The following is a 27,485-nucleotide window of genomic DNA, read 5'->3' as shown; positions in this document are numbered from 1 at the left end:
CAATTCACCTTGGTGTGTTTTATTTGAGTACAATTAAGAGGCCTTCGGTCTGAAATTTTAGCAAGTCCTCACGCACTCCTATGACGATAGAGATGTTCCATTGCACCATTCAATATGGTAACCATGGCACTTAAAATTAGCACTTGAAATATAGCTATCATAAAAAACAAAATTCACCTTCTAAGTATATAATAGCCACACCTAACCTGTGCTGCAGTCTGCAGCCAGAACACCTAGACACCGTCTACAGCCAGGACCCCTAGACACTGTCTATAAACAATTATTTTACTGACCATAGTAAGAAATGTTTTAATTTTGCCTCCAGAATAAATTGCTTCAGCAGTTTCTTCTTTTGCCAGTTTTCTGAGAAATCTTCTCAAAAGGCTGTTTTTATGTGTTAGAAAAGCTGCCAAAATTCCTCTAGAAATGGCTGTGTTTTCTTCATTTATCTTTGATGTGGGATTATAGATGATCCCCAACCGACTATGAGCACTTGTTTCCTGCAAAACACATTGACAGTTTAGAAGATCAGTACAGTACTTGAGACACCCTGGTACAGTTGAACAGGCTTGTTGGCCGTCAAGTGTTTTGTCCTTATCTTGTACCTGTTTTATTTTTTGACTTCCTATGACAATTATAACAAATGAGTAGTTACCACCACAACAGCCAGAGAGGCAATCATTTAGTAACTATCCATTTCTTCTTTTATATAAATATTCTTTGGTAATAAAAATTTAGTCACTCTGTGAGTGTATAAAAGAATACATAAAGTATATAAAACATAGATGCAGAATTCAATTCTGCATAAACATAGACGCCTTAAGGTCAAGAAACTGAGCACTCCCAGTAATCCAGACAGCGCTCCTCTCTTCAGTTATCACACACCCTCCCTTTCCCTAAAACCACCATTACAGCCATTTCTAACAGTCTCTTCATTTCTAACACTAAACACTTAACCTTCTTCAGATTTCATGTAAGTGAGTTAACATAGAATGTGACATTCGGTCCTCTCTCACCAAGCAATGCAATGAGAGATTCATCAATACTATTACTGTGTCTACCTACCTACCTACCTACCTACCTACCTACCTACCTACCTACCTACCTAAGTTCACATCAATAAAAACACTAAACTGGAAGTCCTAATATATGTACACAGATGGCAGACTCATGCGGGCCTTGTCCATTAATGGCACCAGTGTCTGTGAGTTCATAGAAGTTTTGCTCATGTCGAAACTTTTGAGACTATTTCATAATTGAACTTTTTTTTGCACTTATCTTTTTACCTCCTATTCTAGAGACAGCCACCATGTTGTGAGCACATTTACGCAACACAAAATCCAGATTTATGTGGGAACAGAATAAAGCATTTGGCCCGTTTGCCGATCGGCAGTAAGTGTGCCATCTAAGCAGGATGGTATTTAGTTCCTGCCAAGAGCTCAGCTGGTGCAGCTCAAGATGAATCTTCAATGAGAGGCCTAATCTATAACCTCTTACCTAAGATGCTCTTGAACCAGTCAATCACAGAAACAGTTGAAATCAATCACTGTTTTAATTCATTTTAAGAAATAATTTTCTATATAGCAATAAACTTACAATGAGCTAATATAAAAATGTCATAAAACATTTTGACTTGTTTCTTAATTTTTAAATATAGATAATACATGCTCCCTTAGAAATACAGACATTCATTTAAAAAGTACCCTGAAAGGCTACTTTTTATTCACCATTATACCACCAAGGCAGGGAAGGCAGGACCACAAGGGGTCCCTCTGAGACAGTCTGCCTGAGCTAGTGGGAGCTCACCAAAGCCAGCTGGACTGGGACTGAACGAGCATGGGATCATACTGGACCCTCTGAATGTGGCTGACAATTCTGGCAGTCTGAGAAGCCATTGATAATGGCACTGGGATTTGTCTCTACTGCAAGTACTGGCTTTTTGGGATCCGATGCTTTTTGGATGCATAGCTTCCTAAGCCTGGATGGACAGGGGAGGGCCTTGGACTTCCCACAGGGCAGGGTACCCTGCCCTCTCTTAGGACTGGAGGGGAAGAGGGAGAGGAGGGAGCTGGAGGGAAGTGGGAGGAGGGGAGGAAGTGGAAACTTTGATTGGTATCATTTATAAAGTAACAAAAAATAATCTGCTGAAAAAAAGTACCCTGAACTACAGAAACCACTCCTTCTGACAACTGACTTACAATTATCAAAAAAGGAAAATTTAAAGTTAATATAGCTTGCTGTAGTTTTGGTAAGACAAATTGACTAAGTTTTCTTAATCTGGGAGAGAAAGTACTAACTAGTTATGTGATAGAGACTGGTATCACTAGCTGTTCTAGTAAACACACTTTGAGCTTCCTGGAGACAGGCAGGCTTTCTCGACATCCCCAGTTTTAGGGGAGCGTATTGCGCCAATTCCTGACCTGGTCTCCTTGATGCTGTGCACTAAACCTGAGTGTTTAACACGGAGGGGAATGACAACTAAACATGGGTTCTTCACCTAGGAAGAGTATCCACTCACCATGTGCTTTAGTGCAGAAAACAGCAATTTTCTCCCAGATGGTACATCAAAATCAGCAACAATCCACAGAGTGACTGCAGATAGTACATTATCTGAAATTTTCAAATAGCCAAGTAAAATTAATTTTTTCCAAAAGCAAACTAAAAGGAAAAGACATTTTCTAGTTAGAAAACCCCACAAAAATAGCCATCTTGGAGTCAATCAAAAACAGTGTTTTGAACTCTCTTGTTGTTGGATTATGTTACTACACACATTTCATGTATATGCACGCGCATGCGCTCTCTGGAGACAGTCACGGGAATGGCCACCAGGAGAGACAGCTGTCTTGTGTTTTTCATGGTTCCGAGGCTATAAAGTGAAACTGTTTCTGGTATACGGTTTGTTTGTTTGTTTGTTTGGGGGGCAGCGTTTGTCTATTTGTTTATACACATGAAGACTTTCAGTGAATACAGAAAATGGCAAAAGTGATTTCCGGTTATCATTATTTAATCCCCACTTGTAGACAGAGAACCTGGAACCCAGAGGCAGAACCAGTTTGTCATGTGTGTGTGCAGGCACACGTTTGTTTGTGAGTGCACGTCTACACGCATGTATAATCGTCAGGCTCTTTCCGAGACAGAGGCGTTCTCTGGCATAGAAATCACCAATTAGACAAGGCTGCTTAGCCAGGAGCCTCTGGATCTCCTCACAGAGCTGGGATGAGACAATAGTGGGTTCTTGGGATACAATTCAAGTCCTCATGCTTGCTTTGAGAACACAGTGGACTGAGCTTTTGCTAAGCTCCATTCTCAATTCTGACGCCATAGTTAAATGATTATAATTCACCCAGCATCAGTACATAGCACACAAGATGGTACTTCTAGGGCTGCCAGTGCGACCCACAGAAAAAAATGTTTTTTCAGACTAGGTGACTAATTCAAAACAATTATTAAAAACAAAAACCTGAGGTCCTAAAAGCTGAATATATTTGAAGCTACAATTATTATCACACTAAACACTATTTATAATAAAATAACTTTAGACATAAGAGAGAAAAATGTGTTTAAAAGGATGACAGCCACCAAGATCCTCCCTGACCCCCCTGTGTTCTAATCTCTTGCAGCCACCAGAAGCCTAGGCCAACAGTGAGATCCTCACCTCCTCTTTAAGGAAGGAAGTTAGACGAATTCTGATTCTGCCTGAATATCTCACAATTCCTAAGCCCAGAGTATTTCAAGTGTAAAATCCTCAAAATCATAATTTCTTATTCATGATAAAGGTAGACATGATAAAATTTCAGTTAATATTCCTTTAATTTGGAAGAGATTCAATGAAATTAGGCACTTTAGGCTAATTTGCATAATTCCCAGAGACTTCTAGTCTCTGCCTCTTTGTCTTCATTTGACCCAGCCAAGGTCCCAGCCTGCTACCACTAGGATGGGAACATACTATGTTTTATATGTTGGATTTCTTAAAAGAGGTGAAATTTTAATTCAATCTCCAGAATTTTAAAACCTTGTGTGTCTTTTGCTTTAACCTTTCAGAACCTCATTCCTTGCACCACAAGGTCACTCTAATTGTTCGACCACCACCCACTCACACGTTACAACCCAGGCAGTCTTCAACCATCTCTTCCTTACTCGATCTCATGGAAGAGAAACATCTCTGCGGCTTGTTTCACCTGCTATCAGTCCTGGCAGTCTTTCACTAGAAACCTCAGCTCCTCCTGGCAAACCGAGCTTTCCTCCCGCGTTTCCTCACAGCTCTCCTCCATCCTTCCTGCCAATCACTGTTCCTGCTTGTCAGCTCCCAATATCTAGAAAAAGTTCTTATACTGGATCCTCGTGGGCACTGAGACAGGGTCTGAGAAGCATTCCATACCAGGCAACCCACAGCCACAACACACCCCAACTAACAAGTCCAGATAGTGACACCTAGACTTACAACAACCCTACCACAGCAGGCCCTGAGTACTGCCAGTACAGTGGCTCCTCAGGAAAATGGGAATCCATCACCTCAAGAGTCAGCAGCACCACTGTTGGACATGACCCAACTGATGGATCCTGCTATCATCACATGGATGCTTGCCACACACGCTCACTGCTGCTCTATTCATAATATCTAAACACCAAAACAACCTAGATGTCCCTCAATAGACCAATGAATAAAGAAAATGTGGTATATTCATACAATGGAATATAACACAGCCATTAAAAACGAAATCTTCAGGTAAATAGAAAGAAAATCACCCCCAGTGAGTCAACGCAGAACCAGAAAGAGAAATATGGCATGCACTCACTTCTGTGTGGTTGTTCTCCCCAAATCCTACTGCTGAATTAACTCAGTGAACATGGAGAGGTCAAGCTGGTGCCCACTGAGCCTTCACCTATAGACTTGTCAGGGCTCTCGAAGTACCCGTGCGTCATCAAAAGGGAGATGAGCACCAGCTCAGCCACACATCCAGGGATCACAATGATGAGCTGTATGCAAGACATGCTAGTAAAATAATGGCACAAAACTTGCGGGAATAACCAACCAATATACGATTGGATTCAAGTTCCACCCTGTGAACTGGAACTCTTCCTGGATACTGTTGGGATGGCCAAGAGCCTGAGAACAGGTGCATCAGTGCTATTAATGTTCTTTTCAAGAAATTTAGAAATAAAATGACTCTGAATGACATTCTTCTATATTCATAAATCACTGTTTTGCTCAACTATCATCAGAGACATTTTCTCCTGCAATACGATGGGAACAAACACAGAGACCCACCACCAGATATTAGGCAGAGAGTGAGAGACCCTGGAGCACTTCATCTTAAATGGGGTGTGTCCATAAAACCCCTCCCGTCTGGGATCAGTGAGCCTATAGAAGAGGAGATGGAAAGGTTACAAGAGCAGAAGGGGTGTAGAACTCCAGCAACGCCTATAACACAGCAGGACCAATGCACATCTGAACTCATGGATCCCATCCTCACGATGTCCTACAGCTGAGAATAGAAGTGGACATACAAGTCCAAATCCTAAACTCAGAAGCTATCTCTAATTGATAGCCACCCATAGAGAGAAGTTAGTTTCTCCCAGTGGACTCTCACTGAGTACAGACACCACTTTTAAGGTCAGGCCCCCATGTCTAGCAGTAGATGGTCAACATAAAGCAAACTCAATTGTAGTTTTAGAGATCTTCTTGTTGTTGTTGTTCTTCTCCTCCTTCCTCCTCCTCTTTTTTTTTTTTTTTTGGTTTCATAATGCTTTGTCTGGGCATCATTTTTTCCTTTCCCCTTATCCTAAAGAGCTTTCGCGTATGTATTACGGTTCCTGATTTGGTGTTTTTAGCCCTCCTGTGTGTGCTAATATATGTGTCTCTGAATCCATATGTGCTTCTTGGGATTTTTCTTTGGTTCTTTGCTTTTCATGTTTGCTTTGTCCTATTGACGCTTGTCTTTTTATTTTATATTCTTTTCCTTTCCTTTCCTTTTTTTCATCTTTTAAAAGTTGCCTGTTTGTTTTCTAATGAGAAAGAAGAAAAGATGAGGGTTTGGTTTGGATGGGTGGGGAAGACCTGGAAAGAGTTGAGGGAGGGGAAATCATGATCAGAATATATTGTATGGAAAAGTCCATCTCAATTAAAATAAAAAGAGGGGAAAAACAAACAAACAAAAAACCAAATAAATAAACTTCATAGTAGAGCAGACCATGCAAACCTAACCTAAGCAATTCTATTCACTTTGGAACACTCAGCTGCACACTAACAAACCTGGGCCGCAGACCTCTCTTCGCTCCTTCCTCTGAATTCCTATCTTAGTCTCTCTTTTCCATTTCTGACCCCCATCTTCAGCAAGACATAAGGCTTTGTTGAACTATAAAGTAGAAATCCTATAATCTCCTCTAATATAGAGATTGCATTTTTATTCATGGACTCACTAAAATAGCTTTAAATAGGTTGTATTACTTTTTTTAAATGGTAAAAATGGGCTAATATACTTTTCTAAAAAATATTAAGAGACCACAAATGAACTTCTGCTACATAAATGATTAATGAGGCTAAGAGGGACGTTTCCCTATTTTAAAAATCGTTAAATTCTAATAAATTATAAACTGACAAATTGAAATCCCCTTATTAAAAATAGAAACATAGTACATTTATTTTACAAGTGACTTTCTACGGTTATGTTTTTATTACTTTAGAAATAAATTACAGAAAAATGCGCTCATTACCTTCTTGGGTTAAGTACTGCAGGCTTTTTGCAATCACAGCACTCTTATCTTGTGAATCCAAGAAAGAGAAAGTGGAGAAATCTTCAATGTCAGCAGTTACTGAAAACAGATGTTTAATAACAAATGACTGAAACAGTCACAATAAGCATTTGTGGGGCAGTACAAGAATGGCTGTTTACCTGATGAAGACAATAAATTAAGGTACTGTGGTTTAGTGTGTAAAATCAAAGAATTCAAACGGGGTACAACATTATTCTTATCCATCAGGAAATCAACTGCATTGATTTCATCATTTAATGTTCCCTAAAATAGAAAAAAATCACTTTATTAAGATGGGCAACTTATATGCACATTGCTGTTATGCAATTCATGTAAATATACATAATTTCAAATAAATTTTAAAAGCATGTAATTTAGGGTTACTATAATAAGTTTTCTTATACAATTATAAATATTCTAATCTATATTTATATACCTATATATCTGGTAAATTATTAATTATTAAAGGATCAGGCTTAAAATTTTTATATTACATATGTCATTAAAATATTCTTTTTAAAAATATATTTGTTTATTTATTATGTATACAATATTCTGTCTGTGTGTATGCCTGCAGGCCAGAAGAGGGCACTGGACCCCATTACAGATGGTTGTGAGCCACCATGTGGTTGCTGGGAATTGAACTCAGAACCTTTGGAAGAGCAGGCAATGCTCTTAACCTCTGAGCCATCTCTCCAGCCCCTGTCATTAAAATATTCAATATAAGAACTGGAGAGATGGCTCAACAGTTAAGAGCACTGGCTGCTCTTCCAGAGGACCTGGGTTTGATTCCCAGCAACCACACAGCAGCTGATAGCTGTCTATAGCTCAGTTCCAGGGGATCTAGCACCCTCTCTCACACAGATGTATTCAGGAAAAACACCAATGCACCGAAGATGAATAAATATTTAAACTTTTCAGTATAATTACAAATATCCATGTGCATTCCTATCAATGCACACCCACCATAAACATATCTCTTTGCAGAGACTCAAAGGCGTCTGTCATTTTCTCCAGGACAGCCCCTCTCAGATCTTCAGGACTCGTCTCTTTGAGATCAAAGGGTTCACCATTATAAAGAGCTTGAGGCAAAGGACCTAGGCCAGTCATATGGTAAAAGCTTGTTCCTGCCTGTTTAGTAAAGAAACCAAATGTCAAATAAAATAGAGATATTTGAAAGACAGAAATGGCGATATATTTTTATGTTATATAAAAACCTGTAAATTTTGTAATTTATAACTTTGTATGCAAAAGAAAGCTATCTACCCGCATACAGCAAGAACCAGAAAGAGTTTTTTGTCAAGGTCTAGCTTGTGAATATTTTAGGCTTTGTCAACCTTTTATCTCTGCTGCAAGGAACTCTTGTTAGCAGGAGACTCGCAGATGCTTCATGAGTACAGTTTTTGGCTGTCCCAAAAGTTATTTACAGAAGCAGGCAGGGATGATTCTGCTGATCTTTGATGTTCAACATAACATTTACTTAAAACCAAAACATTTATTTACGGTACAAACTATTTTTATTATTATTATTAATTTATTTGATAAATACTTCTTGATTCAGTCCATGAGAATTACATCACCCATACTGTAAATATATCTGAATGCTGTTCCTCAAAAAGTTCAGCGAATACTTACAAATTAAAGCAAGGTTCCCAGGGTCCACAAAGGGGTCATTTAACAAGTCTGAGCATGAAGAGGAAGGGGTAGTGAAGGCTCCTGTTAGACAAGGACACAGAAGCCTGGAAGATGATGAGTGAGACTCCCAGGAAGACAGATTGGAGAAAGGCAGCCGAGTGAAGGGACAGCAGGGACCAGCTAGAAGGGAACTGAGAATCTGGCATTAGGTGGCGGCAGTAAACACCAGGTGTGAAAGGCCGGGTACTGTCCGCTCCGTGGTCAGAGAGCTTTGCTCAGAAGTCAGCTCACACCGGTCCTCAGTGCTCGCATCCCCCCTTCTGAACAAGCCATTCACCCGACAGTCGGCACTAAGGCTTAGGATTGAACCAACATCTCACATGGAGTCTAAGAAACTAAGGACAAAGTAAGCATTCCTTTTCTGATATAGGATCAGAAGTGTTTAGATTTTGGAATATTTTCAGACTCTATCATAATTTTTACTTAAGATATAAATGTTGAATCATGATGTTTTTGAATTCCAAAGTAAGTGGAGATTCCGAGTGGGGATATCCAGCCCATAGCAGTAGTCTGCCACTCTGCGCAAGCGGGGACAGACGCCGAGTGAAGTGGACCCCCATGTCAAATGGCTGCCATAGTTTACAACTTCAACCGTACCCAAATCTGTGTGACCGAGTCTGAGGTCTTAACCACAGTGCTGTCTATGCCTGCCCTTGCTGGGCATCTGCTGTCTGAAATGCTGATGAATGCATGTAAATAACATATGAGTACCATCTTACATGACCTAGTGTGACAGGACATGAGCAGCTCTATCTAAACGAGCTTCAATGACCTGTGTATGGTCGTACTCTTTATTTTAAAGAGGACCCAACAGCAGCACTGGAAACAGAGCTGGGATCCACTGCAGTGGTATGAGGCCAGAACGGTGAAGCAGGCGAGGACAGTTGTCAGGGATGGTTCTGACACAACGTGAAGGCCGTTTGGGAGGAGGTAAAGCAAACAAAAGTCCAGGGTGCCTACCACGCTTCCAGCAGAGCGGCTCTGCCAGAGCAGTGACACATCTGCTCTGTGGGGCATGGAGGAGGAAAAGGTTTGGGAACAAGATACACGACGGGCTTTGTTTTTAGAAACTTTTGACTTCATGTTTATGGGAAATCCTCTAGGCAGATAAATGCTTGCTTCACTACCCCTTCCTCTTGTTGATGTCTGTCTCTCTGTCTCTGTGTGTGCGCGCGTGCACATACATGTGTTTGTGTGTCATGGGTGCACGCATGAGCACAGACGCATGGGAGTGGAGATCAGAAGCTAATGCTGGGTATCTTATCTCAGTTTGAGCAGGGTGTCTCACTGAACTGAAGCTCATCCATTTGGCTGGACTGGTCAGCCAGTTAACCCCAGGGCCCTGCCTGCTGCTCTTCGCTCCTGGGCATGTGCTGCATTCTCAGCTTCTCATTTCTCAGTACAAGATCGGGGGTTGGAACTCGGGCCCTCAGGCTGGCACAGCAGACACGTCACTACCTGCGCCATCTCCCAGCCCTGATGCGTGTGTGCTGACTTTTAAAGACACCCCTGCTGGAAACACAGGTCTGCTGTTCCCTCCAATGCACAGCTTCTAATTAAGCAACCTATGTTTTCCAAATATTAATTACTAAAGATAAACAAGTGACATAATTCCACACTTAACACCTAGATGTCTCTTTTGACCTACAGATACATATTTTCAATGTATCATTTCCCATCTGTAAGTTCACAGGCATCTCAAGTACTGGACATGAAAAGCTAAAATCGGGACTGGTGAAATGACTCAGCAGTTAGGAGCACTAGCTGCTCTTCCAGAGGTCCTGTGGCGCTGCCCTGTGCCTGGCACTGCCATTCACACAACGTCCAGTCTTACCGCTCTTCTTCTGTCGTATTTGGAATGGGTTCCCAAAATATCCAAAATGTCAGCATTAGGGCATTTATTTTGGAGAACACTCTTCACGTCATCCACAGTGAGCACACGATGACCCTTCACTTTCTGGCCCATCTGTGGAAGCAGAGACATATTCATTTTTTACAGCAATAAGTTTTCTTTCTCTAAGAATATAACCGTATTTGCAAAATAGAGAGCATGTTTTGTACATTCTTTCAGTCTGTTCATTTTGAAGCAGGGTGACAGGTACCCCAGGCTGGCCTCAAGTTCACCACATGGCCAAAGATGACCTAGAACTGATGCCCTCTTCCTCCCTAGTGCTGTGACACAGGCATGTATCGGTTCTCGTTTCTGCAGCTAGGGGTGGGTCAAGCCTGGGGCTCCATAGGCAAGTACTCCATCAGTTACAATTGCCTGTGGCTTAATTCTAAGGATACTAAATATGCACATTACATACAGGTAAACAGATCACTTACATCACACATCATATTTTCCTAAATATTTAAAATAGTGTATAAATTTAAAAGTGAAAACATTGTAGTTCAATCAAATTACACTAATTATAATAGTTTTATTAAAATGTATTTGCAAAATATTTTAAATATTTTAGAACTGCTTCATTTTCACTCTGATTGGTCTTCAGTAAACACCTTATGACTAGATACTCGCTTATCTTTTACTGCTCTCAAGTGTTATATGCACACTTGCTCACCTGTTTTACTCATTTCCCCCTTTAAAAAAGGGTGTGTGGTATAGACATGTATGTGCAAGTATGTACCTCTGTGGATGAGCTTGCTGGTGTGTGCACATGTGGAAGTCAGAGACAAACTTGAAATGTCTTCCTTTTGCTCTTCACACTGAATCTTGTCTAGGCTGGCAATCAGTGAGCCCCTGGGGTCTTCTTGCCATAGTCCCTCCACAAGCAATGAGGTTACAGAGGGCACTGACAAATATAGCTTCTTTGTGGGTATTGGGATATGAACTCAGCCATCTCTCCAGCTCTCATGGCTCCTTAGTAAGATGCTGTTATTGAGTTTATGGGGAAGAACTTAAAGTTGTGTGGGTAGGAGGGGGAGAGGATCTGGGAGGACTTGGGGAGGGGGAAGATTATGATTAAAATATATTTAAATTATTTTAAATAATAAAAATATAGTTAAAAGGTTTCTGATCCTGTTTTATGGTTCAGATGCAGTTCTAGGCATGAAAGCCTTGGTTTTAAGTGTAATGTAGTTTTCTAAAATTAGAGCATTATTCTGAGTATATGAGTTATGGTAGACATTCAAATGAAAGTGATGGACATAAACTATGATAGACACATTAATTTCTAATATAAAATGATTATATAATAGGTCCAGTATTGGTAAGGTCCTTACTTTCTCAGCAATGTTTTATTTATTTTTATTCTTTTTATTAAGCTTTATATTTTTCTCCACTCTGCATCCTTCCTCTCCCCTCCTCTTCTACCCTTTCCCATGGTCCCCATGGTCCCCATGCTCCCAATTTACTCAGGAGATCTTGTCTTTTCCAACTTCCCATGTAGATGAGAACTATATATGTCTCTCTTAGGGTCCTCTTTGTTGTCTAGGTTATCTCAGACTGTGAATTGTAGCCTGGTTTTTCTTTGTTTTACATCTAAAAGCCACTTATGAGTGAGTACATATGGTATTTGTCTTTCTGGGTCTGGACTACCTTACTCAATATGATGTTTTCCAGATCTATCCATTTGTCTACAAATTTCAAGGTGTCATTTTTTTTTCTGCTGTGTAGTACTCAATTGTGTATATGTACCACAGTTTCCTTATCTATTCTTTAGTCGAGTGGCATTTAGGTTGTTTCCAGGTTCTGGCTATGACAAACAATGCTGCTATGAACACAGTTGAGCACATGTCCTTGAGGTATTATTGAGCATCCTTCGGGTATATACTCAAAAGTAGTATTGCTGGGTCTTGAGGAAGGTTGTTTCCTAATTTTCTGAGAAACTGCCATACTGATATCCAAAGGGGCTGTTCCAGTTTGCATTCCCACCAGCAATGGAGGAGTGTTCCTTTTCCCTCACATCCTCTCCAGCATTGATTGACATCAGTGGTTTTGGACTTGGCCATTCTTAGGGGTGTAAGATCGAATCTCAGAGTTGTTTTGATTTGCATTTCTCTGATGGCTAAGGATGTTGAGCATTTCCTTAAGTGTCTTTCAGCCATTTTAGATTCATCTGTTGAGCGCTGTTTAGATTTGTACCCCATTTTTACTGGATTATTTGTTATTTTGATGTCCAATTTCTTGAGTTCTTTATATATTTTGGAGATCAGACCTCTGTCTGATGTGGGATTGGTGAAGATCTTTTCCCATTCTGTAGGCTGTCATTTTGTCCTGCTGACTGTGTCCTTTGCTTTACAGAAGCTTTTCAGTTTCAGGAAGTCCCATTTATTGTTTCTCTCAGTGTCTATGCTACTGGGGTTAAATTTAGGAAGTGGTCTCCTGTGCCAATATGTTCAAGTGTACTTCCCACTTTCTCTTCTTTATATTGAGATATTTGATCCATTTGGACTTGAGTTTTGTTCATGGTGAGAGATATGAATCTATTTTCATTTTTCTACATGTTGATATCCAGTTATGCCAGCACCATTTGTTAAAGATGCTTTCTTTATTCCATTTGATATTTTTTTGCTTCTTTGTCAAAATCAGGTGTTTGAAGGTGTGTGGATTAATATCTGGGTCTTTGATTTGGTTCCATTGATCTTTCTGTCTGGTTTTATGCCAATACCAGGCTGTTTTCAGTATTGTAGCTCTGTAGTAGAGTTTGAAGTCAGTGATTGTGATTCCTCCAGAAGTTCTTTTATTGTACAGGATTGTTTTGGCTATCCTGGGTTCTTGCATTTCCATATGAAGTTGAGTACCATTCTTTCCAGGTTTGTGAAGAATTTTGCTGGGCATTGCTTTGAATCTGTAGATTGATTTTGGTACGATTGCCATTCTTACTATGTTAAGTCTACCTACCCCAAAGCATGGAAGATCTTTCCACTTTCTGGTGTCTTCTTCAATTTCTTTCTTCAAAGATTTAAAGTTCTTGTCATACAAGTCTTCCACTTGTTTGGTTAGAGTTACACCAAGATATTTTATGATACTTGTAGCTATTGTGAAGGGTGATGTTTCTCTGATTTCTTTCCCAGCCCATTTATCATCTGTGTAAAAGGAGAGCTCCTGAATTTTTGAGTTAATCTTGTATCATTCTCAGTGATGTTTTAATGATATGGATTTTTAAACAAGGTTTTATAACAATTTGAGACTTTTTTTTTACAATTTATTTCCAGACTCAGTATAAATTTTGTTTCAGTTTTTAAATCAACATGAATCCTTGTAGAAAAATATAAATGGATATTAGTCAAAGTGCAAGTGAATTTCACCAAGTCTCTCATAAAACCTTATAACAACCAATAAAAATTAAGATAGGGTGTATTATTGAAACACATTACATAGCACTACCTTTCAGAGAAAACTTTCCCTAATGGGATATTTAACCGTCACTTGCACTTTAATTATTTTCCATGATGATCAGTGTGCTACTACAAACTCTTAGACAACACTAAATTCAGTACAAAGCAGCATAGGAGCAAGGCTAGACATGTGAGCAGTCTACAGTCCACACTAAACACGTGAGCAGTCTACACACCTTACTAAACACACGAGCAGTCTACAGTCTGTACTAAACACGTGAGCAGTCTACAGTCCATACTAAACACGTGAGCAGTCTACAGTCTGTACTAAACACGTGAGCAGTCTACAGTCCGTACTAAACACGTGAGCAGTCTACAGTCCATACTAAACACGTGAGCAGTCTACACACCGTACTAAACACACGAGCAGTCTACAGTCTGTACTAAACACGTGAGCAGTCTACAGTCCATACTAAACACGTGAGCAGTCTACACACCGTACTAAACACACGAGCAGTCTACACACCGTACTAAGTGATTCACAACTCTCTTCACAAGACACACTCAGTTGCCATTGCCCCTTAGTTGGGTGGTTGGCAATTTCTGTCTTCTCTTTGTAGCATCTTGACAGACTCAGAATTATCTTTCAGGCAGCTTGCTTTCACTCAGAGATCTCGTCCTTTGAAACTGTTCAGGAAGTGTATATTATACATGTGACCATTTAGAGCGGTGGTTCTCAACCTGTGTGTTGTGACTCCTTTAGGTGTCACATATCAGATGTCCGCATATCAGACATGTAAATTATGTTACAAGCATTATATGCTAATGTATTATGTTTGCATTAGCAAAATTTCAGTTCTGAAGTAGCAAAAAAAATAATTGTATGCCTGGGTCCTAATGAGGACCTGCATTAAAGGTCACAGTGTTAGGAAGGTTGAGTATCGCTGCTTTAGAGTGTTTTTAATCATCGCACAATGACTTTATTCAAGCATAGCTCAGGAATCCCCAAAAACCATTTATGTTATGCTTTCTCTAAATTCAGGCATATACAATTTAAATTTCTTACAGGGTTAGATTAACCTATGTAAATTGATATACTCAGGTAGAGGCTCAGTTGCCAGCTTATACAATTGGGACAATGGGACAATCGCACTGTTGCAGAATCAAATTGATCTGTACTAACTTCCAGAAACATTTTCATATATTTCAAACTCTACGATACTAAATACAGTGGAACAGGAAGATATTCAGGGAAGCGTTAGGGCATGAGCTCACGTGGATCATGGAGGTGAACGCTTCTGATGTACCATGCCTTTCTTCAATGTAGTTGAAAGCTCGCCAGAGAGCGACCCCAGCATCTGCTGTTCCATCCACTTCATTTTCCGTGTTAACAATGAACACAAAACCAATCCTGGAAAAAGTGGATCAATACGTAATGTTACAACTATCTCTTGGGTAACAACAGATTACCACTTAAAATATTATACTGTAACCTTTACATGGGGAAATATATTAGATACAGAAAGGGGAATATTTGAAAAGTTTGATTATAATGCCTGTTCCCCCAAACCTCACAGCTATTATAGTCCTGCAAATGTTAATCGCCCTCTAGAGGCACTACTAGATTTCCAGAGTGATCGTGTTTTTCCCTCAGGAGGGCAGCAGATGAGAACTGGTCAGCTTCCATCAACAGACTCTACCATACAGGCATCACACACTTCATAGCCAAACCCTGTTCCCGGTGCGAGACTGCTCATCTAAGGGCCACATCCACTGCCTCTATACAACAAGCAGTATGAGATTTACTTAAATAATATCAATTTACAATTACCTAAGAGGAATTTCATTATAATAAAAAAATTCTGCCAAACTTATAAAATCCAAGGTGTATTCTTGAGCAGGATCAATAAACAGAACCTAGAATAATGAACATAATAATTATTATAAGACTTTAAAATGTCTGTGAAATTTAAATGTTAAGATTTCAAAAAATTTTACCTTGAATAGCAAGAATTTCGTGAGTTAGGAAGATTTATCATAGTTACATATCAAATATAATATTACATCGAAACTTAGAAAGACTAAAGGTCCTCTTGCTGCACCCACAATATAATGTGTACACTTTCTACAAACTAAAAGATCTCACTTCACATCTTCATTGGCACGAATATGCCTGTTTCCTGACAAGTCTTACAGAAAATAAAGTAGACTTCCTAGCAAAAAACACACAAAACACTGCATGGTCTTAGGTGTTTCTCTACACACTTCAAAATTCCAAAAGTTTGCTTGAATACTTAGAATTGCAATAATGAACCAATGAACATTTATGAAAAATGTATTTATCTATTTTTCCTGACTACTAAACTTTAAATTTAGCACCATGTTAATTTCTTTGAGATAATATACAAATGTTATTATAAAACTATAATATTATTCAATGAGAGTTGAATAATAATGAGACTGGGTAGGGAGAGAAAGTGACTACAACTCATTCTATCCAGGTATGAAATGGTTAACGAATGCTGGCTTCTGTCCACCAGCTCCGATGACCCACCAAACTGCTGTCCCAGGGAAGCACTTCCTTCCACCTGACACACCTACAGTCAACTGCAAAGAAATCAAGAATGGATATAACAAGTAAAATCCCAAACTCACCAAATTATGAAAATTACGCCTTATGGACGGAACTGTTCCATGTAATACTGGTTTTAGAAATTCCCACACACTTGCAGGCCATGTACTGTACAAACCATCAGTTTCTAAGTCGTTAATCCACTAGAAAAGAACCCAGAAACCAGTTAAAGCTACATTAATAGTTATATCACTTTAAAATATAGGATTTTTTTTACTATATTAAATTGGAGGTGAAGACATACATAGATTTTTAAACTTTATTTTTAGTTATGTGTAATGGCTGGTGTGTGATGGTGGGGGAGGTGTGTGTAGGTATGGGTGCCTGCTGAGGCTGGAGCAGTTTATCCTTTCTTCATGGTTTAGAAGACTTCTAAGTTAACATGACAGACAATATAGATGAAGACACAATTGTGTCACCTTCGATGGTAGTTACAACAGCTAGAGAGAACAGCAAGGTAGTGAGGCTTGAACAACACAATAAGCCACCAAAAAGAATCTTTTACCCAACACGCCAGGATATACATTCTTTCAAGTAAACCTGAGGTGTTCTATAGGGCAGATATATGATATCACATGCAAAAAAGAAGTCTTAGTAAATTTACAATTCTGAAATGATACATCCATGCAATTTCACAATGAACTGAACTTAAAATTAGCAAGAAAATTGCAGAAACATGACAAATAGTAGAAAGTAAACAACACAATCTTAAATAGAGGAGACTGAACCAGATGCAGCCATCCGGTAACTATAGGCTGTGATGAAGTAGAACTGCCCCCACAGGGAAAACTTATTTTCAATATGGAAACCCATGCACTACATCGTATCATTATGGGAGAACTATAATGATCTTAACACATTTCTAAAAACACTGACAACATTACTTTTTCATTAAGAAAACCAGAGGGTTATTTATATATGAACCTACGTTAACAAGTGGCGATCTTGGGTCAATTATCTAGCTTTCACACAGGAAAGTGGCGTAGTGTAACTTCAAAGCTAGAGAGAGGCCACAAAAGTAAAGATCTATGCAAGGGCAAGGAAGCAAAGCCAGAAGAGCAGAGACACAGAAGGAACGAAACATGGTGAAGAACAAACCTGACGAAGGGTCACTGAGGTTGAGAGGTAACAACAAAGACTCAGATGCCACATCTGTGAACCACACAACTAGATACATAAAACTGACCAACAACCCAGAAGAACATAGATTGGTTTTATGCTAAACATTTCAATGCTTAAAAACTTCAAAGGTTTTAGCACAAGAAATAGCACGAGCACTTACCACTATTGAAGAATGCCGAATATCTAAGACATAGTCGTGCTTCCAAACGGGTGAATTTAATTTTAAGAATTTGCTCATGTCTTCCTCACTGAGGCCAAGGTTTTTAAGGCCGCTCATCAGCTTTCCTTCTGATTTGAGAATATCTAAAAGGCTTCATGTACAAAGAAGAAATAATTTAATTTGTTAAAATTTTTAAGAAATCTAAAGTTTGACAATTTTGTTTTCATTTGTGGTATGTACATGTTCATGTGTATATATGTATATGCATGAGTGTGGAAGACAAGTCTTCCTAATTATTTAAATATTAATTAATAAATTTATTCCAATCATTTGAATATTTTAAATTTAATTTCAACATTTTGAAATTTAATGTTAAATTTAAGTTCAACAAATATTTGAGTTCCATGTTGTAAGAGCTATTATTTGCGGAAGGTTCAGTGGTTGATAAACAAGCTAAAATAAGTTGCCTGTGGAGAATTTGAAGTCTAGCGAATAGCTAGTGCTGAGAAACTAATTACAACACGGTATCATTGTAAAGCCATAGAGTGCAGTGCTTTGATGCTTTGTGGCTCCAGAGACTTCATGCTTGTAGGTATACAGTGTTTGTAGAGCTGAACAAAATTAAATGAGATAACCATTAAGATATACAAAATCTCCCCCAAAGCCATAGACTAACAAAAATTCCAGTACCAAGCATGAGAAACCTCCTTTTAAACAATTAGTCAGGTAGTCCAAGTGACTGTCAAGAACAGCAGAGTTTACTGAGGTAGCCTTGGTTGCCTCTCAGAGCCGGAGGGTGGGCCCTACTGCTGAAGACACTACATGTGCTTAGGATATACCACCCACATGACTCTGGCTGAATCCAACCTGAGAGCCTCTTTCCTGTGGTCTTAGCCTCCGTGGTGACAATGGAGGGAAGAAATTGCATAGTACTACCCAGATGCAGCTCTTGTGAGCCGCTCATCCCAGAACAGATGGAGAACTGCAGAAAACCACACTGGACACAATGCAGAGATCAAAGGATACGTCTACATCACAGCTCCTGCATCTGTGGATCATGGAAGGTCTTGAAAGTGTGGGCAGAAAGACTTTAAGAGTCAGTATATAGGGAAGTGTGCTGTGAAACAGTCTCTCCCAGAAATGTCTGTATAAACAAGACCAGTGCATAGGAATACCAATGGGCATTTTAAGGAGTAAGAGGTAAAACTTTACAGGGTTTCATCTACAAAGATCTGTGGGAAACTAGTTACAGCTGAGAGAAGATTAATTAATTAGCTTCTCTCCATCAGCTAATGAAGGTTGATCAGTCCTGTAACCACACACACACACACACACACACACAAACCAAAACAAACTGAGCATGATGTATTTGCATATTTGCACACACATAAACACACATAAATATATAAAACAATAATGATCAAAGATAAGCAGTCATTGACTTGAGGGGGGAGTTATGAGAGTCAGGGGAGGGAGCTATCTGGGTGAGGTTGGAGGAGGAAAGTGAGGAGGAAAAGGGATGAAATTCTCTTTCACTTAAAAATATATTTAAAAAAGAAAAAGTTCTACAAAAAGGAACAAAGGAAGATAAAACTATTGGGTCATAGTAATTCCTCATTTTCCACTCAAAGAGAAAATTGTGAAGTTTGATAGTAGTCTCTCCCTTCTACATCTCTGTAATTGGGCATTTTCCTTTCTCTGTTTTCTCCTCTCTCCCCTTCCTGTTCTTACTCAAATACCCCTTTACATTGACTTTATTGTGCATCCTGTATTGACCTTAAAAGTTCTCAGTTCTCCACACAATTTCTGCATCACCTTTAAGTGAACCATGGTAGCTACAACCTGTAATCACATCACTGAGAAAGAGAATTATGACATACGTAGGTCACTAACTACCGGGGAAGAGTCAGTATTCAGAATTCCTGAAAATCCTCCAGTATTTCTAAATGTTTCTACTCTGGAGCTTTCCCAGACACTGTCCTAGAAAACACTCTGAAATCTATATGCCACCTCCCTGTCCTCTTTAACCATGTTCACTGTCCTGGGCACAGATACAACTTTTGTCCCTCTTAAGTTTACAGATCAAGACCTGGACAGAAATATAGAAATATAGAAATGTAACACTTACCTAAAAGGATCATAAACATTCACGTCAATAAGAAGGCCATTTATAAATAGACGAGCATCACCTGGCTTAATGTCAAATCTGTCTCGTAGGTCCTTGGAAGAAAGCCAGCCAACAATAGTGATCAATATTTCAGCCCAACTACAATACATAGATATACAGTATTGGTTCTCGAATGTATAGTATTGGTTCTTGAATAGGAACAATAGTCAATTATTTGGCTGAAGTACCTTCAGTTAGTTATTAGCTTTATGAAATTTCTTAAGAATGCCTCAGGAAGTGCTTTGGGAGTGAATTCTGCCTTTTCGTGTGTGCATGCACGTGAGTGTGTGGTGCTGCAGAGAAAAAGGCAAGACCTTGCACAGACATATGCAAGGTAGGTGTCCCAACCTTGAGCTGACTCCTTAGTAACTCTGAATTCTTCATGTCCACTGTTCCTTGTCCTCTGCATGTACATCTCTACCTGAAGACCGCCTTTTTCACCTTGAATATTCCACATGTACAAATGATTTTTCATGTTGAATGTTCTTTTTGAGAAGTCTGTTGTCATTTGTAGCTCTGTCCCTCCCTGACACCAACTATAAAGTACAAAAGTCTGCTGCACAAGTTCTAGTTGGTCTGATTAATAAAAACCCGGCACCAAAATGCAAATCAAAACAACTCTGAGATTCCATCTTACACCTCTAGGAATGGCCAAGATCAAAAACAGTGATGACAATTAATGCTGGAAAGGATATGAGGTAAAGGGAACACTTCTGCACTGCTGGTGGGAGTGTAAGCTTGTACAGGCCCTTTAGATATCACTAAAAGACCTGCCACACAACTGTCTCTCACATTCAGAGGGCTTAGTTTGGTCCTAGGTGGGTTCCCCAGCTGTCAATCCAGAGCCAGCAAGCTCCCACTAGCTCGGGTCAGCTGTCTCTGTGGGTTTCCCCCACATTGCTCATATAATCCGTCCTTCCTTTCTTTGACTGGATTCTAGGAGTTTGGTCCAGTGCTTAGCTGTGGATCTCTTCATCTTCAGATGAAGGTTCTATAATGACAACTAAGGTAGTCATCAATCTGATTACAGAGGAAGGCCAGTTCAGGCACCCTCTCCACTATTGCTTGGAGTCTTAGCTGGGGTCATCCTTGTGGATTCCTGGATATTTCTTAGCACCAGGTTTCTCCATATGACCCCTCTTTCTGTCTCTCCACCAGCTCAGTCATCCTGTTCCCTCATGTTCTCCTCCCCTCCCCTTCATTCCTCCCTCCCTTCCTCCCATGCTCCTCATTCAGGAATTCTTATTTGCCTTTCCTGGGGCATTCATGCATGTCTCTCTTAGGATCCTCCTTCCTACCTAGCTTCTTAGGGGTTGTGGACTATAGCCTGGTTATCATTTTCTTTATTTCTAATATCCACTTAGGAGTGAGCACATATCATATTTGTCTTTCTGTCTCTCAGCTACCTCACTCAGGATGGTTTTCTCTAGTTTCATCTATCTGCCTGCAAATTTCAAGATTTTCTTTTACCATTTATTTCAATATTCCATTCTGTAAATATACCACATTTTCATTATTCATTCTTCAATTGAGGGGGCATCTAGGTTATTTCCAGGTTCTGGCTATTATAAATAATGCTACTATGAACATGGTTGAGCAAATATCCTTGTGGTATGAAAATACATCCTTTGGGTATATTCCCAAGAGTGGTAATGTTGAGTCTTGAGGTAGATTGATTCCCAATTTTCCGAGATACCACCATACTGATTTCCAAAGTGGTTGTACAAGTTTGCACTCCCACCAGCAATGGAGAAATGTTATCCTTACTCCACATCCTCCTTAGCATAAGCTGTCATCAGTGTTTTTGATCTTAGCCATTCTGACAGGTGTAAGATGGTATTTCAGAGTCATTTTGATTTGCATTTCCCTGATTGACTAAAGATATTGAACAATTCTTTAAGTATATTTCAACCATTTGAGATTCTTCTGTTGAGAATTCTGTTTAGATCTGTACTGCATTTTTTAAAATTTGGACTACTTGGTATTTTGATGTCTAGTTTCTTTAGTATATATTTTAGAGATCAGCCCTCTATCAGATGTGGGGTTGGTGAAGATCGTTTCTTATTCTGAAGGCAGCCATTTTGTCTTATTTACCATGCCCTTTGCCTTACAAAAGCTTTTCAGTTTCAGGAGGTCCCATTTATTTTTGCTCTCAGTGTCTGTGATACTGGTGTTATATTTAGGAAGAGATCTCTTGTGCCAATGCATTCAAGGCTACTTCCCACTTTCTCTTCAATGAGGTTCAGTGTGGCTGGATTATGTTGAGGTCTTTGATCTACTTGGACTTAAAGCTTGTACATGGCGATAGATATGGATATATTTTCATTCTTCTACATGTTGATATCCAGTTATGCCAGTACCATTTGTTGAAGATGCTTTTTATTTCCCATTGTAAAATTTTGACTTCCTTGTCAAAAATTAGGTGTCTTCAATTCAGTTCTCATCCTTCAAACTGACACAGAAGTACTAGTATGGCTGAGAGGCCTCATCGCCCTAGCCCAGGAATCTGCTACCCTCCATTACCAGAAGAATAAATATTAGCTTTTTTAGCTTCTCTTACAGCTAGAAACGGCCATGTGACAGGATCCTGGTCCATGAGATACATGTCAAAGTCTGTTCAAGTACTCAGGGAAGCTTCAGTGAGGATGAATGTGGCTATAAACATTCGTCTGGGATCTGTCTCTAAATACAGTCTCAAGTTGTGGCTGCCATCTTATTACCCAGAAAGCCAGTTGGTGTTTTATAACCACTTCCTGTCATTGTGGAGTGCCAGAGCCAAGTCATCAGTGATAGAGACTTTAAGACACCTTTTCATGTGAGAAAAATAAATTAATACTGTTTAGGGCACGATGAGCTGGTATTATACTACCTAAAAGTGAAACTATTACATGTCATGGAGCTAGGCTATGACCAGCAACAAAACTATCGACATAAACCGTAAGTACTAACACAATCACAGAACTATCGACATACAACCGTTAGTACTAACACAATCACAGAACTATCGACATACAACCGTTAGTACTAACACAATCACAGAACTATCGACATACAACCGTTAGTACTAACACAATCACAGAACTATCGACATACAACCGTGAGTACTAACACAATCACAGAACTATCGACATACAACCGTGAGTACTAACACAATCGGCATAATTTGATGTTTAAATGTCAACAGATCATTTGAAACAACCTTATCAAACTATGCATCAACTATGTCTTATTTGTTACTGGAACTAATAATATTATAGTAGTCTAACACTATTTATGACTTCTAAGCCTTAGAATTGGTATAAAAACTCAATTAGCTGCACTCCGTGAGGAGGGAAAGTGCTATGGAGGAGAAAGTCTGGAGTCGGAAGGACACTAGGAACTCTGCAAAGATCAGCTAGACCGCTGTATGTACTACATAAAGTACAGTCTAAAAACGAAAGGGCTGGACTACGTTTTGTATTTATTGACTTTTAAAAAGTTTTCAGAAAACATATTTTGATCATATTCTTTCCCTCCCTAATTCCTCCTAGATTCTCTCCAGCTCCCCACCTTCTCAACTCCATGTGCTTCCACTCAAACAAAACAAAACAAAACAGGACAAAACAAAAATGCCCCAAATCCAAACAAATGAACAACAACATCTCAAGTACAAACAATAACAGACTAAACCACCACCACCACCAGCAAAGCCTAAGTAACCTGGAGTCTGTTTGTGTGCTAAGGACTCTGAGCATGTGCTCATATGCCCAGTGTTACTCCACTACTTTTTTCTCAACTATTTCAACATTAAAAAGCTCTAATACTGTTCTTTATTAAAATGAAAGATCTAACTTGTGAAAAAGTGAATTAATATGTAAATAAAAGTGTTTTAAGAAATTCAGAACAAACCTTTTGATTTTCCTGTATTTCCTTTCTCATTAGTTCATTTACAGCAATCCTTGTCAGAAATCTGAGAAAATAAATACATTACTTAATACAATGAATAGAATTAATTCTTCCTGAAGTGTTTAGGAATAATCATTAACTCACTGTAATACAACACTTTAGAAAACACTCAGTTTCCAAGTGCTCCAAGAGGACACTCCCCTGGCCTAACAGACAATGTCACCATGTTTATTTGACCTTGCATTTCCTCATGTGGAATGAAGACACAGAATTTCATAACGTCCACAATATGCACCAAGTATTATCATAACGTATCTACCACTGCCTTCGTTTCCAGAGCAGCAAATTACATAAGCATTTTGATTAGTCTGGGATTAACCAATATAGGAAACACAATCACCCATTGGTATAAATGGAGGATTGATTCCTGGATTTCCAATAAAAACAAAAAATCATGGGGGGGGAATGATCACAATCATTATTAAAAATGGTTTGTGTCTCTGTGAGTTCAAGGCCAGCCTGGTCTACAGAGCAAGTTCCAGGCCAGGCTCCAAAGCTACATAGAAAAACCCTGTCTGAAAAAAAACAAACAAACAAACAACCAAACAAAAATCTAAAAAAAATCCCAACAACAAAAAATAAAAACAAAAATGTTTAATTGCATATAACCTACATATATAATCCTGCATATTATAAACTATATAGACTATTTAGCATACCTAATATTCTCTTATATAAATAGTTCATATACTATATTATTTAGAAAAACTATAGAGATGTCATCTTTCAAGTTTTTTCAAATGTATTCATCCATTCTCAGATGTGGTACCCAGAGGTCGGGAGGGATGACTACATCAGCCACACCTGCCACTCTGGAGGATGCTGTCATTCTCTGTTAACTTCAAGACAGAACTAAATATAGATTTTCTATAGTTGTTTTCAACCTGGAAAATACCTAAAAGTGTTATTATTATATCTGTTCATGTATGCATAAAAGAAAATGCTCTAAAGTGAAGCCTGTTAGGGGCTATGGTGGCTCATACTTACTGTGCAGCATTTGATAGTTAACTGTCTTATCAAAATTGAAATTATTCTTTATATGTGAGGTAATTTCAAAAGTTACTATTAATTAAAAGTCATGTGGCTAAGTATATATTTTCACACACACAATTTCATGCTTTAGATATGAACAGTGTTAACTTCTCACACTCCTCTGTTTAAAGTGGCTGTGTCAGAAGTGTAGATATTATTAAAGCACATTATGCTAATATTTCACAATGAAACTCCCCATTTTTTACAATTAGTATAGTAATCAAAGTCACTTAAGCAGGCATCATGGTGAAGCCTTGTAATTCTCCCTACCAAAGATGATGAGGCAGTAGAATAGAGGATTTGAGATCAGCTTGGGCCACACAGCAAGAACCTATCTCAAAAAATTAAAAAAAGAAAATTACAAACTTTTCTATTTTTAGAGGCCATGGCACATATTTGGGATCTCTTGTGTCCAACAGACACCGTTTGTCTATCTTTCAAATGTAAACCTTCACTAAAGAATCTTTCATTTAAACTATAAATAAATGGACAAAATGGTATTTGAGAAAAAAGACTTAGCTCTCGATCCTGAAAAAGATAAGCCAGAGAACAAGCTGTTCCCAGTCCTCAGGGCAGTACTATTTCGTACACACGTGTGACTTGTGTGTTTCTTCTTTCTCAATATACGTTTATATTTATTTAATATCAAACTATTTACTTAATTTCATTTTTTACCTATAATATTATACTTGGTCATTCCTAATCAAAATACAGACTCATCCCCTAGGGATGACCCCAGCTAGGACCCTGGACAGTGGAGGAGAAGATGCCTGAACTGGCCTTGTTCTGTAGTCAGACTGGTGACTATCCCGAATATCACCATAGAACCTTCGCCCGGTGACAGATGCAGATAAGAGACAGAGACACATAGGAGCACTGGACTGAACTCCCAAGGTCCAGTTGAAGAGCAGAAGGAGGAAGAATATGAGCAAGGAAGTCAGCACCGCAAGGGGTTGGTCTACCCTCTAGGACAGTGTGCCTGAGCTAATGGGAGCTCACCAAAGCCAGCTGGACTGGGACTGAACGAGCATGGGATCATACTGGACCCTCTGAATGTAGCTGACAATTTCGGCAGACTGAGAAGCCAATGATAATGGCACTGGGGTTTGTCTCTACTGCATGTACTGGCTTTTTGGGATCCTATTCTATTTGGATGCATAGCTTCCTAAGCCTGGATGTAGTGGAAAGGGCCTTGGACTTCCCACAGGGCAGGGTACCCTGCCCTCTTTTAGGACTGGAGGAGGAGGATGGAGAAGGAGGGAGGGAGATGGAGGGAAGTAGGAGGAGGGGAAAAGTGGAAACTTTGATTGGTATTATTTAAAGTAATAAAAAATTTAAAAAAAACCAAAATACAAAATATATACTCATCAAAGTTTTGTTATTTTGTAAATCACCACAAAATCTGAGATTGTATCCTGGTTCACTATGAATATGCAAATAAATTATATATTGAAATGAAAAGTATGTTTAATGGTAGCCAATATTTCCTGCAAACACTTCAATTACATAGCTTACTAGAAAAAGGTATTATATAAATTTTCTATACATTTGAAAGATTACTAATTTTGAAATCCAAAACACAAGAAAATAATTTGGCAATACTGAGGGTACAGATCACTTGTTTAGAATAATACTTTTTTATCATGAAAGAATAAAAAAATATTTTCTTACTATTTGTTGATCAAAAATATTTTCTTAATCATGATTTTTATTAAAACAATTTTAAAAAATAATTTTTATTTAGCCTCCAATTTAATAGTTCTCTTAGCAGTACAATATACATGCATATAAGACCTAATATTTTGCTCTAGTAAAAACTAAAGATAAACAATGAAGAACCCTAAGTTTTGAAAAGCTAGAATTAATATCTTCATGTTAGGAAATCAGTTGTTTTCATGCATTCACTTAGTGGAAAGAGACCTGCTTATAATCACACCAATAGAGCTTAACATACCTGGCTTTTATGGGGAAGTTCTGCGCAATATCTTTCATCAATTTTATGGCATCATAAACAGGAGTGGACATTATTTGAGAAGCTGCTTGAAAACTAAGATCTAGAAGAAAAAGAATCAGAATCACTGGTGATCTGCTGAAATGTCACAGCCTTGGACCTTCCCACTCTGCAGCCCCCCCCCCGCCATTTTTCCCACGGGCACATGGGTGCTGACTGTATTCTATTTAGCAGCTTAAAAACTTTTAGATGAGAAGCTTCTCCTCAAGTTAAATTAGAGTATGATTTAGACTTTTATAAATGAGTCATTTAATACTTATCTGTTTTTCACAAATTAATATAAAAAAGACACATGCAGACACAAATAATTGGCTTCTGTCATAAAACATAAGGCCATATTTTTCTATACTTAGGATGAATGAAATACATGACAAAGGCTTTGATGAGAAGAGAAACAGGGCAAGGTAATGACTACTGGGGTAGGTAACACAGTTCTCAGTGCTAGAGCCACTGCTAACCTGGCCATGAGCCAGTAAATAACAGCACCATGCTCATGCAAACAACCCTAATTAAACTAGTCGGATGGAGAGAGAGAGAGAGAGAGAGAGAGAGAGAGAGAGAGAGAGAGAGAGAGAGAGAGAGAGAGAGAGAGAGAGAGAGAAGGAGGGAAGGGCTTCAGTAGACTCGGTAGAGAGAGAAAGTGACTAGAACTCATTCTATCCAGGTATGAAATGGTAACAGAGAC

At 38.9% G+C, this 27,485-nt stretch overlaps 1 protein-coding gene across 3 annotated transcripts in view; it reads right to left on the bottom strand.

Moving 5' to 3' along the window:
• The window catches only part of Uggt2 (UDP-glucose glycoprotein glucosyltransferase 2), an 85,645-nt gene that overhangs the window by 37,008 nt on the left and 21,152 nt on the right, over window positions 1–27,485 (bottom strand). For all 3 annotated transcript variants that reach the window (XR_007593294.1, XM_050150369.1, XM_050150370.1), the window contains 13 exons: window positions 26,744–26,843; window positions 23,701–23,761; window positions 19,774–19,865; window positions 17,646–17,796; window positions 16,387–16,506; window positions 15,563–15,648; window positions 15,007–15,142; window positions 10,283–10,414; window positions 7,720–7,884; window positions 6,894–7,017; window positions 6,715–6,813; window positions 2,519–2,610; window positions 294–500 (listed from right to left, as the gene is read on the bottom strand). Coding sequence is in view for 2 of the 3 variants with exons in the window: in XM_050150369.1 (XP_050006326.1) it covers window positions 294–500; window positions 2,519–2,610; window positions 6,715–6,813; window positions 6,894–7,017; window positions 7,720–7,884; window positions 10,283–10,414; window positions 15,007–15,142; window positions 15,563–15,648; window positions 16,387–16,506; window positions 17,646–17,796; window positions 19,774–19,865; window positions 23,701–23,761; window positions 26,744–26,843 (1,565 nt within the window). In the remaining variant the exon portion in view is untranslated. The remainder of the gene's footprint in view (window positions 1–293; window positions 501–2,518; window positions 2,611–6,714; window positions 6,814–6,893; window positions 7,018–7,719; window positions 7,885–10,282; window positions 10,415–15,006; window positions 15,143–15,562; window positions 15,649–16,386; window positions 16,507–17,645; window positions 17,797–19,773; window positions 19,866–23,700; window positions 23,762–26,743; window positions 26,844–27,485) is intronic.

This window comes from Alexandromys fortis, unplaced genomic scaffold (assembly GCF_014885135.2).
Source record: "Alexandromys fortis isolate MF-2015 unplaced genomic scaffold, M_Fortis_MF-2015_v1.1 scaffold_66, whole genome shotgun sequence".
NCBI classification, from domain to species: domain Eukaryota; kingdom Metazoa; phylum Chordata; class Mammalia; order Rodentia; family Cricetidae; genus Alexandromys; species Alexandromys fortis.
This window is presented reverse-complemented; position numbering and strand designations above follow the sequence as displayed.